Source organism: Sturnira hondurensis, unplaced genomic scaffold (assembly GCF_014824575.4).
Source record: "Sturnira hondurensis isolate 20B ecotype Veracruz unplaced genomic scaffold, ASM1482457v3 Scaffold0013537, whole genome shotgun sequence".
Classification (NCBI taxonomy): Eukaryota; Metazoa; Chordata; class Mammalia; order Chiroptera; family Phyllostomidae; genus Sturnira; species Sturnira hondurensis.
The window spans coordinates 2,335,565-2,348,794 of record NW_028086168.1 but is presented as its reverse complement, the minus strand read 5'-3'; the positions used below and the strand labels follow the sequence as shown (position 1 = coordinate 2,348,794).

The 13,230-nt window shown below is 38.3% G+C and overlaps 1 protein-coding gene across 3 annotated transcripts in view; it reads left to right on the top strand.

Moving 5' to 3' along the window:
- Positions 1–13,230, top strand: part of RNF13 (ring finger protein 13) — a 123,817-nt gene that overhangs the window by 28,976 nt on the left and 81,611 nt on the right. For all 3 annotated transcript variants that reach the window (XM_037061829.1, XM_037061828.1, XM_037061830.1), the window contains one exon: positions 6,288–6,368. In XM_037061829.1, coding sequence (XP_036917724.1) covers positions 6,288–6,368 — 81 coding nt within the window. The remainder of the gene's footprint in view (positions 1–6,287; positions 6,369–13,230) is intronic.

Below are 13,230 nucleotides of genomic sequence, written 5' to 3'. Positions count from 1 at the left end.
AGCTGTGTATTTCTGTAGAATCTTCCTGTTTTTCTTGATAATTAATGTATCTGTAATGACTTTGATAATGTAATATTTAAAATTGGATAATAATGGTTTGGTGGTGGTGAATTCCTTTAACTTTTTCTTATCTGGGAAACTCTTTATCTCCCTTTCACTTCTAAATGATAGCTTTGCTGGGCAGAGCAGAGCAGTCTTGGCCTTGGGTCCCTGCTTTTCATGACTTTGATATTTCTAACCAGTCCCTTCATGCCTGCAAAGTTTCTTTTGAGAAATCAGCTGACAGTCTTATGGGAACTCTCCTGAGGTAACTAACTACTTTTCTCTTGCTGCTTTTAAGATTCTCTCTTATCTGTAACCTTTGGCATTTTAATAGTGATGTGTCTTGGAGTAGGCCTCTTTAAATCCATCTTGTTTGGGACCCTCTGTGCTTCCTGTACATATGTCTATTTCCTTCACTAAATTAGGGAAGTTTTCTTTTGCTATTTTTTCAGATAGATTTCCAATTTCTTGATTTTTCTCTTCTCCTTCTGGTACCCCCATGAGGCAAATGTTGGACTTCTTGAAGTTTTCTCAGATGCTGCTTATGCTGTCCTCATTTTTTGGATTCTTTTTTCTTTTTGTTGTTCTAGTTGGTTGCTTTATGGTTCCTTGTGTTCCAAATCATTCATTTGGTTCTTGGCTTCACCCACTCTACTGTTGTTTCCCTGTAAATTCTTCTTTATTTTAATCAGTATATCCTTTGTTTCTGATTGGATCTTTTTTATGCTGTTGAGGTCCTCATTGACTTCCTTGAGCATCCTTATGACCAGTGTTTTGACCTCTACATCTGATAGACTGCTTATCTCCATTTCATTTACCGCTTTTTCTGGAGTTTTGATCTGTTCTTTCATTTGGGCCATGTCTCTTTGCTCATTTTGACAGCCTCCCTGTGTTCATTTCTATGTATTAGGTAGAGCTGCTTTGATTCCGTGTCTTGGTAGAATGGCCTAATATAATAGGTGTCCTCTGGGTTCCAGTGGCACAGTCTCTCTTTTCACCCAAGCATGGTACTCGAGGTTCGCTCTTTGTGTGGGCTAAATACACCCCTCTCTTATAGTTAAACCCTGGTTGCTGTTGACTGATCAATGGGAGGGATTTACCCAGACCAGTCAACTGCAAGGATTGGCTGTGACCACTCACCACCAACCTAACCATTCGTGAGGATCAGCTGTGCAGGGATAGGTAGAGTGATGGTGCTCTGATGTGGTCTGTAGCTGTCCACTGGGTGTGCCATCCCTGGGATTTCCTGGGTGGTGCAGGCCTGTGTTTTACCCGGCGGCCGTCCTGCCTGAATTGTAAAGCAATCTGAAATGACTGCTACTTGTGCTGGGCTTGGAGATTTCCTAGGTGAAGTCATACTGTGAATCTAGGCTACTAGTTCTGGGCCTAGGGCTCACTAAGGCTGGCTGTTGCTTGTTTGAGAGGATTTAGGAAGTTGTGAAGCATGACCAGCCTTTCATATGGGAAAGTAGCTTGGGTGACTGTAATTTGGGTGGGGCAGAGTTTCTGGAAATCTCCAAGGCAGATCAAACACTGTTCACTAGGTTTATGGAACCTTAGATTGGCACCAGTCTGCCAGCTGTGTAGGGGGAGGGCCCCCAGAGAAGGGAGAGTGGCTTCTGCTCACCTTGGTGCCAGACACCTCAACCTCCCCTGCATGCCACTTGTGCCCCTCAATCGCCACCTTGGCACGGGAGCCCAGAGAGAATGACTCTGAGTAGGTGAATCCATGTGGGGATTCTTCATGAAGAACTGCTTGGGGCTCCAGAAGTTTCTTCCATTGACTCAGTCCCCACTGGTTTTTGTGGCCAGAAGTTGTGGGGACTTAATCCTTCTGGTACTGGACTCTGGGCAGGGGGAACTGGTGTGAGTGTGGGACTCCTTGCTCCTGAGATATCCCTCCCTAATTTTTATCCACCACACGTGGATGTGGGACCAGCTGGTTACATGTCTTCGCCCCTCCTACCAGTCTGGATGGATGTGGTTTCTTTAATTCTGTACTTGTCAGATTTTCATTCAAGTCTATTTTTGTCAGTTCTGAGTGCTGGTTGTTCTATATCTTAGTTGTAATTTTGTTGTGGTTGTGTGAGGAGGTGAGCCGTATCTGCTTATGCCACCATCCTGACCAGAAGTCCAAACCATTTACTCTTAAGTGTCCTTGGTTTAGGGAAGGTAGGAATTACTAACTAAATGGCTGCAAACTGCTTATTTAACTGACTACTTGTCTCAGTTTCTCTTTTCCACGTGTCTGGCTTACTAGCCTGTCTCATATAGACAAAATGAAATATTCGCTATAGCGGAACAGTCAGTCCTTGCCGTCAGGGTTTCCTGTACTTCAGGTAGGTAAGTGTGGAATGTACGTTGATGTTATCTAGTGAAGGAATCATCAGCGTAGGGGTTGCTTAAATAAGAACATTCCTAAAATTTGAGCTTGCAGCGATACAGATTTAAGTAAGTTGGGGAAGATTGATTCTTGTTTCATTTTGGACGGGTATTAGGATTCTGCATTTGAAATGGTAAAGTCAGTTTTAGTCATGTATTTGTATGCCAGATGATTTTATTTTTGGCAATTCAATTTTCCCATTTAACTGTTAAATGTTTCTAACTGTCACATGTTTCTACCCAGTACAAGTGACACAGGTGGGAAGTCAGTAAATGTTTGAATTGATAAATAGAAATTTAGTCCATTCTTTTGTTTTTTGCTTTTCTTTTCGATTTTATTTATTTTTAAAGAGAGGGGAAGGGAAGTAGAAAAAGGAAACGTCAATGTGTCCTTGGCTCTCATGGTGCCCCCTGCAGGCCAGGGGCCTGCAACACAGGCATGTGCCCTGACTGGGAATCTAACTTGCGAGCCTTTGGTTTGCAAGCTGGCATTCAATCCACTAAGCCCCACTTCAGTTCTTCAATGTTTTTCTTAATAGCATTCATTCCTTTGTACTTTAGATTGTTGTTTCTGTTAGCAATTTTTTTTGTTTTCATCTCCTACCTCATTTCTCTTCCCTTTGATCCAGAAGGAAGTGTGAAATTAGTAATTATGTAGGTCTATGTCTAGAAACATGGAGCTTTAGAGCTTGCAGAGGCATCACACTTTAGAGATAAGCAAATCAATGTTGAATATTCTGAGGCCCATAAGCTACAAAGACTTGTTAGCTCTGAGTAGTGCCATGGTCCTACTGAGAAGTAAAAGTATCCATCTTATACAGCTTCGGAGAGTAGAGAGCAAAGCAACCCAAGTTGGTTTACTCACAATCTGAACTTTTGATTCGGTTGTAGAGATTCGTCAGAGAGAATTCATTGCTCGTGAGGGTCAGTAGGTAGAGTAGGAGAGAAGGACCTAGTGGTGTGAGTGGATTAGATTACATAGCATGGTAGTTAAGAATTCTGTCAATTGAGTTAGACTCTAAGTTGAATTTAACTCTCTTAAGTCACACTTTACTTCTTAGGAAAACGAGACTGTATGACAGACAGTGTAGGGTAGTGGGTTAAGAGCCAGGGTTCTGGGGCCAGACTGCCTGTATCAGAGTCCTGGTCCTCTAATTTACTTGAGCGAGTTATTTCCAATATCAGTGGTCTCTCTAAAATGAGGATGACTATAATAATGCCTGGCTTTATAGGATTGTTGTAAGAATTAAATAAGCAAATACCTGTTAAGTGTTTAGCATGATGTCATAAGTGTTTAATAATTGTTACTTTCCAAATTAAATTACACCTTTTGTTAAGGTTGCTGTCAAAGAGGAGAATTGGTTAAGGAAAAGACCTTTTTAAAAATTAAAACTGTTATTTGTATTAATTACTGAGGCTGGAATTCCAGAGAGGATGACTTTATTTTCTACTTCAAAAATTTTAATAATCCCCTGGTGGTGTGGGTCAAGTGGGTTGGTTGTCATCCTGCAGACCAAAAGGTCACCAGTTTGCCCATTCAGGGTGCATGCCTGGGTTGCAGGCTGGGTCCCATTTGGGGGTGTACGGGAGGCAAACAGATTGATGTTTTTTCACACATCGATGTTTTTCTTCCTCTCTTCTCTCTCCCTTCCCTTCTCTCTAAACAAATAAGTAAATAAATAAGAAAGATCTTTAAAAATTTTTAATAGTGAGCATGCTTTAATTTCAGGAGTAGCAGCCTCCCCTCTAATACTAAAAATGTAAAGTACTTTTGTAATAAAGATGTCTCCATTTCTCTTGTTCATGGTAAGAACATTTTTTTGTTGTTGTTTTTAAACAACGTGATTGTGAGAAGCAGTGTGAGATAGTCCTTATTTTGCTAGTAAGGAAAGAAAAAGCAATTTCAAAATGTGTCTCACTCAATAACAAAACTGATTCCAAGGCCTGGTGTTACAAGTACTACAGTTTAAGCTAGATATTTTATATCTGAACTTCTGGTCAAAAAAGTGAAACCCTTCAGTGATAGGAAATGGTATAAGAATATGTGAGCACAGTTGTATAATTTCCATTTCTGATTTTAAAGTGCCTTTTTGAAAAAGTACCGCCTGCACACATGTCTATTTTTCTTTGACCTATCTATGTTTATCTAGATCAATTTCTTTATTTTACAATAGTGTCTTTTTCCTTGGAAGAGTTAAATGACTTTCTCAAGTTTAACACAAAGCTGATCAGAATGGAATGAAACCAATTAAAGACAGGTCTTTTAATTAGGAGATTAAATGGTGATGACACAATAGCACTGGGGGACTCTCAAGCACTTAGTAATCAGAGAGCACTCTGCAAATGTGAAGTAGTGTTATAGCAGGAAATGACGCAGAAGCAGTGCTGGCCTCCAAGTACGATGCCAGGCCGGTTATTCCATAGGTAGCACAATGGCTAGGTTCAATGACCACATCCAGATGCTTAAATCAGTTTATTGAGTTAGTTACAAACATACAGTGAGAAGTATAGGTAACATGAATATGCTGAGACACTTACAGGATTCCACTTATATGACTGGAATGCGAGAACCACACTATGTGAATCCTGTGTTATTGTTTCAATTTGTCCAATCCCTTTACGCTGCTTCAGCTTTCCCTGGTGACAGTGTGGTTACCAGGATCTGAGTTGAGGGTTAGCATGGGGACTTGACAGATGGAAGGTGTCTGGATCCAACCTTTGTTTGCTCTGTTGTAGAGATACGAGGTATTTACAAATGAACACCACTGTAACTTGCTGTTAGCCTGAAGAGCTGTTATCTGCGTGTTGCTTGCAGATGACACAGGAGGCTCGAATGGTGATCGCCAGTAGGTGTTTGATTTAGGGATGATGTAGCCATCAATTCATATGTGCGGCCTAATCCATGCTTTGTGAATACTTAAGGTTTACTTCATCCTTCCGTCCTTTGCTCTCTAACACTCTTGCTTTGTTCCATCCTTTTTATCTCTATTCAAAACAAATGTATTCTAGCTTTTCTGTTTTTTGCCTTTATGGCAACTATCTTAACTTCTAATGTATTATACGAGTTTCTCTGTGTTTCAAAAGTTACTTATTTACTATCTTAGTTTCATCTGTCTTTCTTTCTTTCTTGTTTCTCTCATTAGAGATAACAGATTGAACATTGTTAATACAGCAATCTTACTTCACAGTTATCATTTACTATTATCTTCCAAAAGCACAGAAACCTTTATTTAGTTTTGTTTTGTTCTGTTTTTGTAGAGGACTGATAAATATTGTAACATAGGAGTCTAAATTGGTAGCAAAGGGGAAATTTGCGATAACTTCAGCTCTCTATGTGTATGTACTTCATTGAGTTTAGTCCTTTCATTGTTTAGCCCTAGATAAAAATGTTCAGATTATATAAAAAATGGTAATACTTTAGAGATATGATTTGATGCTCCTTCTTTCTCTGGTAAAAAAGCATTTTGCATAGCTACAACCAGAAATCCTGTAAATCTCTTATGTCAGACCCTTACAATATAGAGAAAATAAAGGGGAATTCTTGCTGGGAAATAATCTGTCTAGAAAAATTCTTGCTGGGTATTGTCTGTGGGAAAAACTCAGGAGGTGGTTTAATTCTATGTCATAGAATTATTACTGTCATATAATTATTATATAAAATACAATCGAATTTAAGCAGCTGTATATGTAGTAAATTGTATATATTTCTTAGTAGTTTGGTGTGCATTTACAAAATTATTTTTTCCTGTGATAAATGGAGATAATCAGAAATGTGGAAATGAAAACTCAAGTAATTTAATAAACTTTTTGTTTGTAATGCCATTTGTAAATCGGTTGTAACTTGTTTTTAATTTTATATTTAGTATAATTTTGAAAATGTGTCTCAGACGTTTGATGACCTTCCAGCAAGATTTGGTTATAGACTTCCAGCTGAAGGTTTAAAGGTAAGAAAATTGTAATATATGATAAAAACATAAGGTATTTAATAAGGTAGTTTGATTCCTCTTTATTTGATTAAAGGATGGAAATATCTGTTACTATTTCTTATCATAAAACTTGTACATAGTTATTTGTACAGGGTTTAGACTTTTCAAAATGTATGAAGAAGGTGAAAATCACCTATGATTGTATTACTCTGAACTAGCCACTGTTAATATTTTGGTATGCAGCATTTTAGACCTGTTTTCTAGGCTGTGTGCCGTGTGTATGTTTGTAGATATGTGTGTGTGTGTGTATGTATGTGTGGAATACATTTTTATATAGATAATGAACCTATATTTAACACTAACAGGCTTTTCACTGCCTTTTTCACTTAATCGTGTATCTAGAAAATCTTTTCATGTTTTTATTTGTAATGGCTATGTTTTTGTTTTTGGTTTTCTTTACAGATTTTATTTGTTATGCTTTAGAGAGAGGGGAAGTGCGGGAGAAAGGAAGAGAACCATTGATCGGTTGCCCCTCCCACTCCGCCAGTTGAGGCCTGGCCAGCAACCTGGGCATTTGCCAGTTCACTGTCTGGTGCTCAATCCACTGAGCCACACCAGCCAGAGCAGTGTGTTTTCGCATTATCATAAAACACTATAGATTTTTAACAGTTGATTTCTTTAATTTTTTATAGTGAATATTTGGATTGTCCAGTTTTTGCTGTTACAAACAGTGCTACGATGAAGCACTCTGTTTATTTGCATAAGATACTTTTCCAAATGTAGAGCTTTGTTGATGGAACACATGTTTAAAATTTTGTTGGGATTCCAAGTGGCCCTTCCAAATTTAGTGTTTGAAGCTGTTCTTTTTCCCATGACCTTTCCAGTACTAGATATTACCCAATTTTTGTTAATTGATAAAAAAAAATCTAATGCAATTGACCGTCTTTGTTTTTGTATTTAAAAAATGCTATTTTTTCTTTCTACATCTAGGTTCATGGTTAGAAAGTATTACTCATTACCTATTCCGAGGTAATATGGAGTTTTATGTTACATAATTTAGTATACATAAAATTGTATATATACATACCACAGAATGATTTCAGCTTGTTCTAAGTTTTAAAAAATTTCTTAAATACTGTAAAACTATTCTCAGTAGGTCCATAGGCACCTTTGGAAGAAGCATGTTAGTTTTTATTTTTTTTAAAGATTTTAAATTATTTTTAGTACATGTGCTGCTGAGGCAAGCATGGCTTTAATGATTGTTTTGAAATTCCCAGCCTTGTATGACTATTTCTCATTGTAAAGGTATTTAAACAGAAGAGAAGTATACAGAGGAAAAAGGGAAACCTTCACCCCTTTGTTTACCTGCACATATCAATCCCACTTTTCTCTTTAGAGTTGAATATTAGGGTGTTAAGTAATATTACAGACCTACAGATTCTCTTATTCTGAATATGTATTGCTTTTAATTCATAAGTGTATAAACTCATAAAGTTCACACTTGTCCTTTGCCAGTCTGTTTCCCCAAATCTAACACCTTGATACTTCTGGCTGACTGACTGTAGACTGTAGTTACTAGCCATATACTTTAGTGAAATAAGCTATGAAGGAAGCTGGTGTCAATGTCAGAAGTGTTCAGACTGCCCTGGCTGGTGTGGCTTGCCTGCTTGGTTGGAGTGTTGTCCTGTAACTAAAAGGTTGCAGTTTGGTTCCCATTGGATCCCTGGTCCAGGCGCGGGTGCCTGCAACTCCCAGTCTGGCTGCATGCAACCCCTGTTGGGCGCATATATCCCTCGTGTGGGGGCTGATTCCCTGTTTGGGCACATACAGGAGACAAACAATGGATGCTTGTCTCTTGCATGGATGTTTTTCTCTCTCCTTTTTCTCTCCAAAAGCAATGAAAAAAAATGTCCTTGGGTGAGGATAAAAAAAGTTCGAACCTATAATGACTTTTTATTTACTGTATTTTGCCATGTATAATGTACACCTTTTTGCCCAAATTTTTGAGGGAAAATAAGATGTGCATTATACATGGGTATATTGTTACATGGCATGAGTGTAATAATGGGCATAAAAATTCCATTGGCATGCATTATACATGGCAAAATACATGTATGTTCCTCTCCTAGTTCATTGAACGTTTTTATAAGCAGTGTTTTAAATTCCATTCTGGTAGATTGCGTGCCTTTCCTTGTTTTTGTTTCATTTTCTGGAGAATTTTTTTCCTCTTCTTTCATTTGATACTTGTTTCTTTGTCTTCTCATTTTGGCTTCTTCTTGGTGTTTGTTTCACTGTATTAGGTAAATCTTGCACTTCTCCCAGCCTTGGCAGGTGACCTTATGTAGTAGGTGTCTTGTGGAACCCAGTGGTTCTGGTGCTTCAAGAGTGTCCCTTGTGTGGGTTGTGTGGGCTGACACACAGTGTACCAGCTGCTGTTCAGGGGATGACCTCATGGAGTAGGATTTGCCCCAGTGACTGTCTGGTGTCTGCTGAGACAGCCCTTGGGGTATGTTGTTCATGGAGCTAATTGGGTGCTGTTCTGTTGTGGTCTGAAGGCAGCCACCTGGTATGTTGGTTTTGGAGCCTCTTTGCTGGGGCTTTTGTGCAGGCCAAGGTCAGCCACTGCCTATGCTTGGCCTTGGGCCACCTGGTAGTAGCTACAAAGTGATCCATAGCTGGTAGCTACCTGTGCTGTGCCCGGTGGCATATAGGAGAGGCAACAGGGTAAACTGAGGAAGGCCAAAACTGCAACTGGGCCTGGGGGCACTTAGCAAGAGGTACAGGGCATGATGAGGCACTTTTCCAGACCCTTCACACTTTTGAGAGTTTTTAGAATGGTCTGCAGCACAAGTGAGGCCTGCTGCCTGTGAGGAATGGCCTGTGCAAGAGCTCTGGGTGAGGCATGTCTCAGGGAATCACCAGCTTGGGGTGAGTGGTGTTCCCAGGTTAATGAATATTCAGATTTGGCATCAGTGTTGGGCCTGGGTCCTTTCAGCAAGAGGCACACACACATTAAAGCCAGTTGTAGCCCGCTTGGGGTCTGTGGACCTTGAGAGTTTTTAAGAAAGTCTGCAGTGCCTGTGTCTGCAGGCTGAGTCAGGGCAGGGCTCAACACAGGAATAAAATTGGCTGTCCCTCCAGGCCCTTACCCTGAAACCACATAATTTAGTTTCTCCCCAGTATGTCTCTGGTGCCTTTCAAACTTCTGTCCCTTCTCTGGAGCTTATGGTGAGTGTGAGACTGTGCATGGGCCCTTTAAAAGGATGCCTGGGTTTTCAGCAGCCTTCTGTCTCACCTGGAGTCCCTGCTGATTTTCCTAGCCAGATGTGGGAACTCTTCTTCCTGGCACTGGAACCCTGGACTGGGGAGCTCATTGTGGGACTAGGACCTGTCACTCCTCTAGTGGGACTTCTGCAGCTGAGATACCCCAATTCTCAATTGTCACATGTGGGTGTGGGGCCAGCCTGTTTCACATCTCTGCCTCTCCTATCAGTCTCCATGTGGCTTCTTTATATCCTTAGTTAGGGGAGTTCTGTCCAGCTAGTCTTTAGGTGGTTCTCCAGGTTGATTGTTCTATAATTTAGTTGTAATTTTGACATAGCATGGCAAGAGGCAAACACAGTGTTTACCTACTTTCTCATCTTGACCAGAAGCATCTCGTGTGACATCTTTTATTCAGATTTTACTAAAATCTAAAATTTAACTTACTGATAGAAATATATAACAAAAAATTATTGGGGAGAATTGGAACAGTATATGCAAGGTGAGATATAGCTTTGAGGTGGAAGATACTCAGTTACTGCTCTGAATAACGTTGCAAATGTAACACATAGTTTGTGAAGAAGCTTTTTGAAAACCTTTTAATACAGTTAAGGACTTAACTTTTAATCAGTATATAACACTCACATTTCTATCTTATTAACTGCATTCCTCAGTGATGTGCAGAAAGACACAGAGGGCATGGCTATCAAATTTGCAGATGTGTGAAGCTTGGAATTGTTAATATACTAATTATTTGCCCTCGAGTCTTAAAAGATAGGTACTGAAAAGTAGATATATAGCTTAGTTGCAACATGTTAAAAATTTGTTCAAACGACTGTGATATGTTTGCCAAAAGCCTAATTTGGTTTGAGAGTGCTTGAATAGAATGGACTAAGTGTCTAACACAGGTGAAAGAGCTGTAGTTTAGAGCACCTTTTTATGGGGTTCCCTAAAATCCGTATGTATGGTTTTCTCCATAAAATAAAAGACACATTTCTCATTTTCACCAATAACTTTATTGATTTGGATATTTTGAGTATGTTGACTGTCTCCCATGTGGTATAACATTGATTGTTCTCAATCAATGTCTCGATTTGATCTCTGTTAACTTCAGCTGCTCTACCCGACCATGGAGCATTGATGAACAAGAAATCTCCAGCACAAAACTTTGCAAACCACTTTTTACACGTTTGATCAGTCAGAGCACCCTCTCCATATACTTTACAAGTCTTGTTTTGAGTTTTAGTTGCATTGTTACCTTTCTCGAAATAATAAAGCATAATATGCTGAAAATGTGTATTTTCTTCCAACTTCAATATTAAAATGGCTACACAAAAATTCACCAATTTTGATAAGCTTATTTTTTAAATGCATACTGATATGACAGCTGTCACAATACAATCTAACAAAATAGTTTAGAATGAAATTAAAGACAGCTAAGCATTTCTAGAGCCATCTTGGGGGAAAAAACCAAATGAACTTTTTGGTCAACCCACTATTTACAAGATGGGATGCTGCCTGATTCATGAATTTTAGAATAAAACCAATTAGATCTTCAACTTAAAAAAAAGCTATAATTCCTATTTGTTGTTATATTGGTCAGATCATGTATAGTAGTATGGTCAGTTTGGGGCACCCAACTGAAATACAGTAAAGTTTAAGAACCAACACAAGCTACACTTTTTCTGTTACTGCTTCCCATAGTTAGAATAATTTGCTCTATTCTGTGCAGTTGTGCTACATGTTGCTTATACTTTGATTCCTCTTATCTTATTGGATATGTTAGTTCTTAACAGATATTACTTGGGTAGACTCAGTCTAATCCATTCCAGTACTTAACCAGAGCCCTCATGAAATGTGACCAGTGTATTCAGAGCACAGTGTTAAAGGAACTTATTATGATATGAATTACAGTTAAAGGATGTTTCGCTGCCTAAGAGGAGACTAATCCCCAACTATTTATAAAAAAGGAATTAAATGTGTCCTTTATATGAAAGTTACCGGTAGATTTTGGAAAAATGATTTAATAAAGAATTAGAGAAAAGGACAGTGGATATTTCTAATATTATAGAAAGTTATTGATATAAATAAAATCATCTGTCTCACATCAGGAAAATGTTAGCTAATAAAATCTGATCACTAGAATTCTTTTTGGTTAAGGTTTGCATGTAAAAATTGTGGTAGAAAGGTTGACATATTCATCATTTGAAATATTTGTATCAAATTGGGAAATCAGCCTTAGTTTCCTTTTAGACGGTCATTTTTGCTTATTCATTTTTATAAATGTTCACTCCGCTCTTTGTACATTTTGTTCTTCACCCAGTGGTGTTTTTTGTTTTTTTGTTTTTTTGTTTTTGTTTTTTGCCTTTTGTCTTGTCTGTCTTGTGGAGGCAATATAGCATAATGGTTGAAAGCGTTGGATCTAGAGTTAGACTTCCTGGAATTGCATGCCGGCTCTATGTAACCGTGGGCTAGTTACTTTTTTTGAGATTTAGATTCTTCATCTTTAAAAGAGTGATGATAACAGTAGCTACCTCATAGGGTTGCAAACATAACTGAGTTAGAACGGTAAAGGGCATAGTACTTGACACACCGTACAGAGTACCATGGCTCGACAAATGTTAACTGCTTGATGTTGCTGCAGTTATTAATTCATAACTGAAGGTATTCACTAAGAAAACAACATACTACTTCTTGCTTTTCCTTCTATACTCTAAGGAAGGCAAAGATCTGCTGCCTTGCATTTAGCACTTTTGTTGAATTATTGCTGCATGTACTCTTCTTAATTTTACTCATTTTATAGTTTGACATTCAGTGAAATCTGGAGGGGGGAAGGAAAGTGAAGGCTTTTTTTAGCCTGAAACGGTATTTTGAACAAAACCACTTTATTGAATATTCTAGCTTTTTCTGACTTTATTAATCAGTGTAATTTATCAACAAAAGTAATTTTCCATAATGTTTACCCTGAAATGCTGCAATTCTTAATACTTTCTGAAGCACTAAGGCAAAATTATATTTGTATGATTTTTATGTTTAGGTTATTTCAGTTAAAAAGTGGTAACCCAAACCACTTTGGAAAACTGCTTCATGGTATTTAATAAAGCTAATGCCCTATGGGCCTGCTTCACTGTGCATACTTCACAGGTGTGTGCATCCTTCACAGGTGTATGCATATGTTCATGAAAAGACTTGTACTAGATGTTTATAACAGCACTATTTGTGATAGCCCCTACCTAGAAATTACCCAAATGCTCATCAGCGATAGAATAAATTTTAATAATAAATAAAATATAGGACAATTGTGATAGCATAATCAATAAAATATACTAAAAAACTGTAGAATAAATTTTGATACATTCATACAGTGTAATACTACATGGAAATGAAAACAAAAAATCTACTATGTATATCTCAACAGTATGGTTTCTTAACAGTAGAGTCGAATCTGACAAATACAGTACTGAGAGAAAAAAATCTGAAAGAGCATTTACTACACTGTAGGGTTCTCTTTATGCTGTATCAGAGTAGGCCAACACTAATCTGAGCTCTTCAAAGTTCATGCAGTGGCGCTGGGTACTGAGCTGGGAGTAATGAATGGCATGGAGGGTGAAGGGAACCT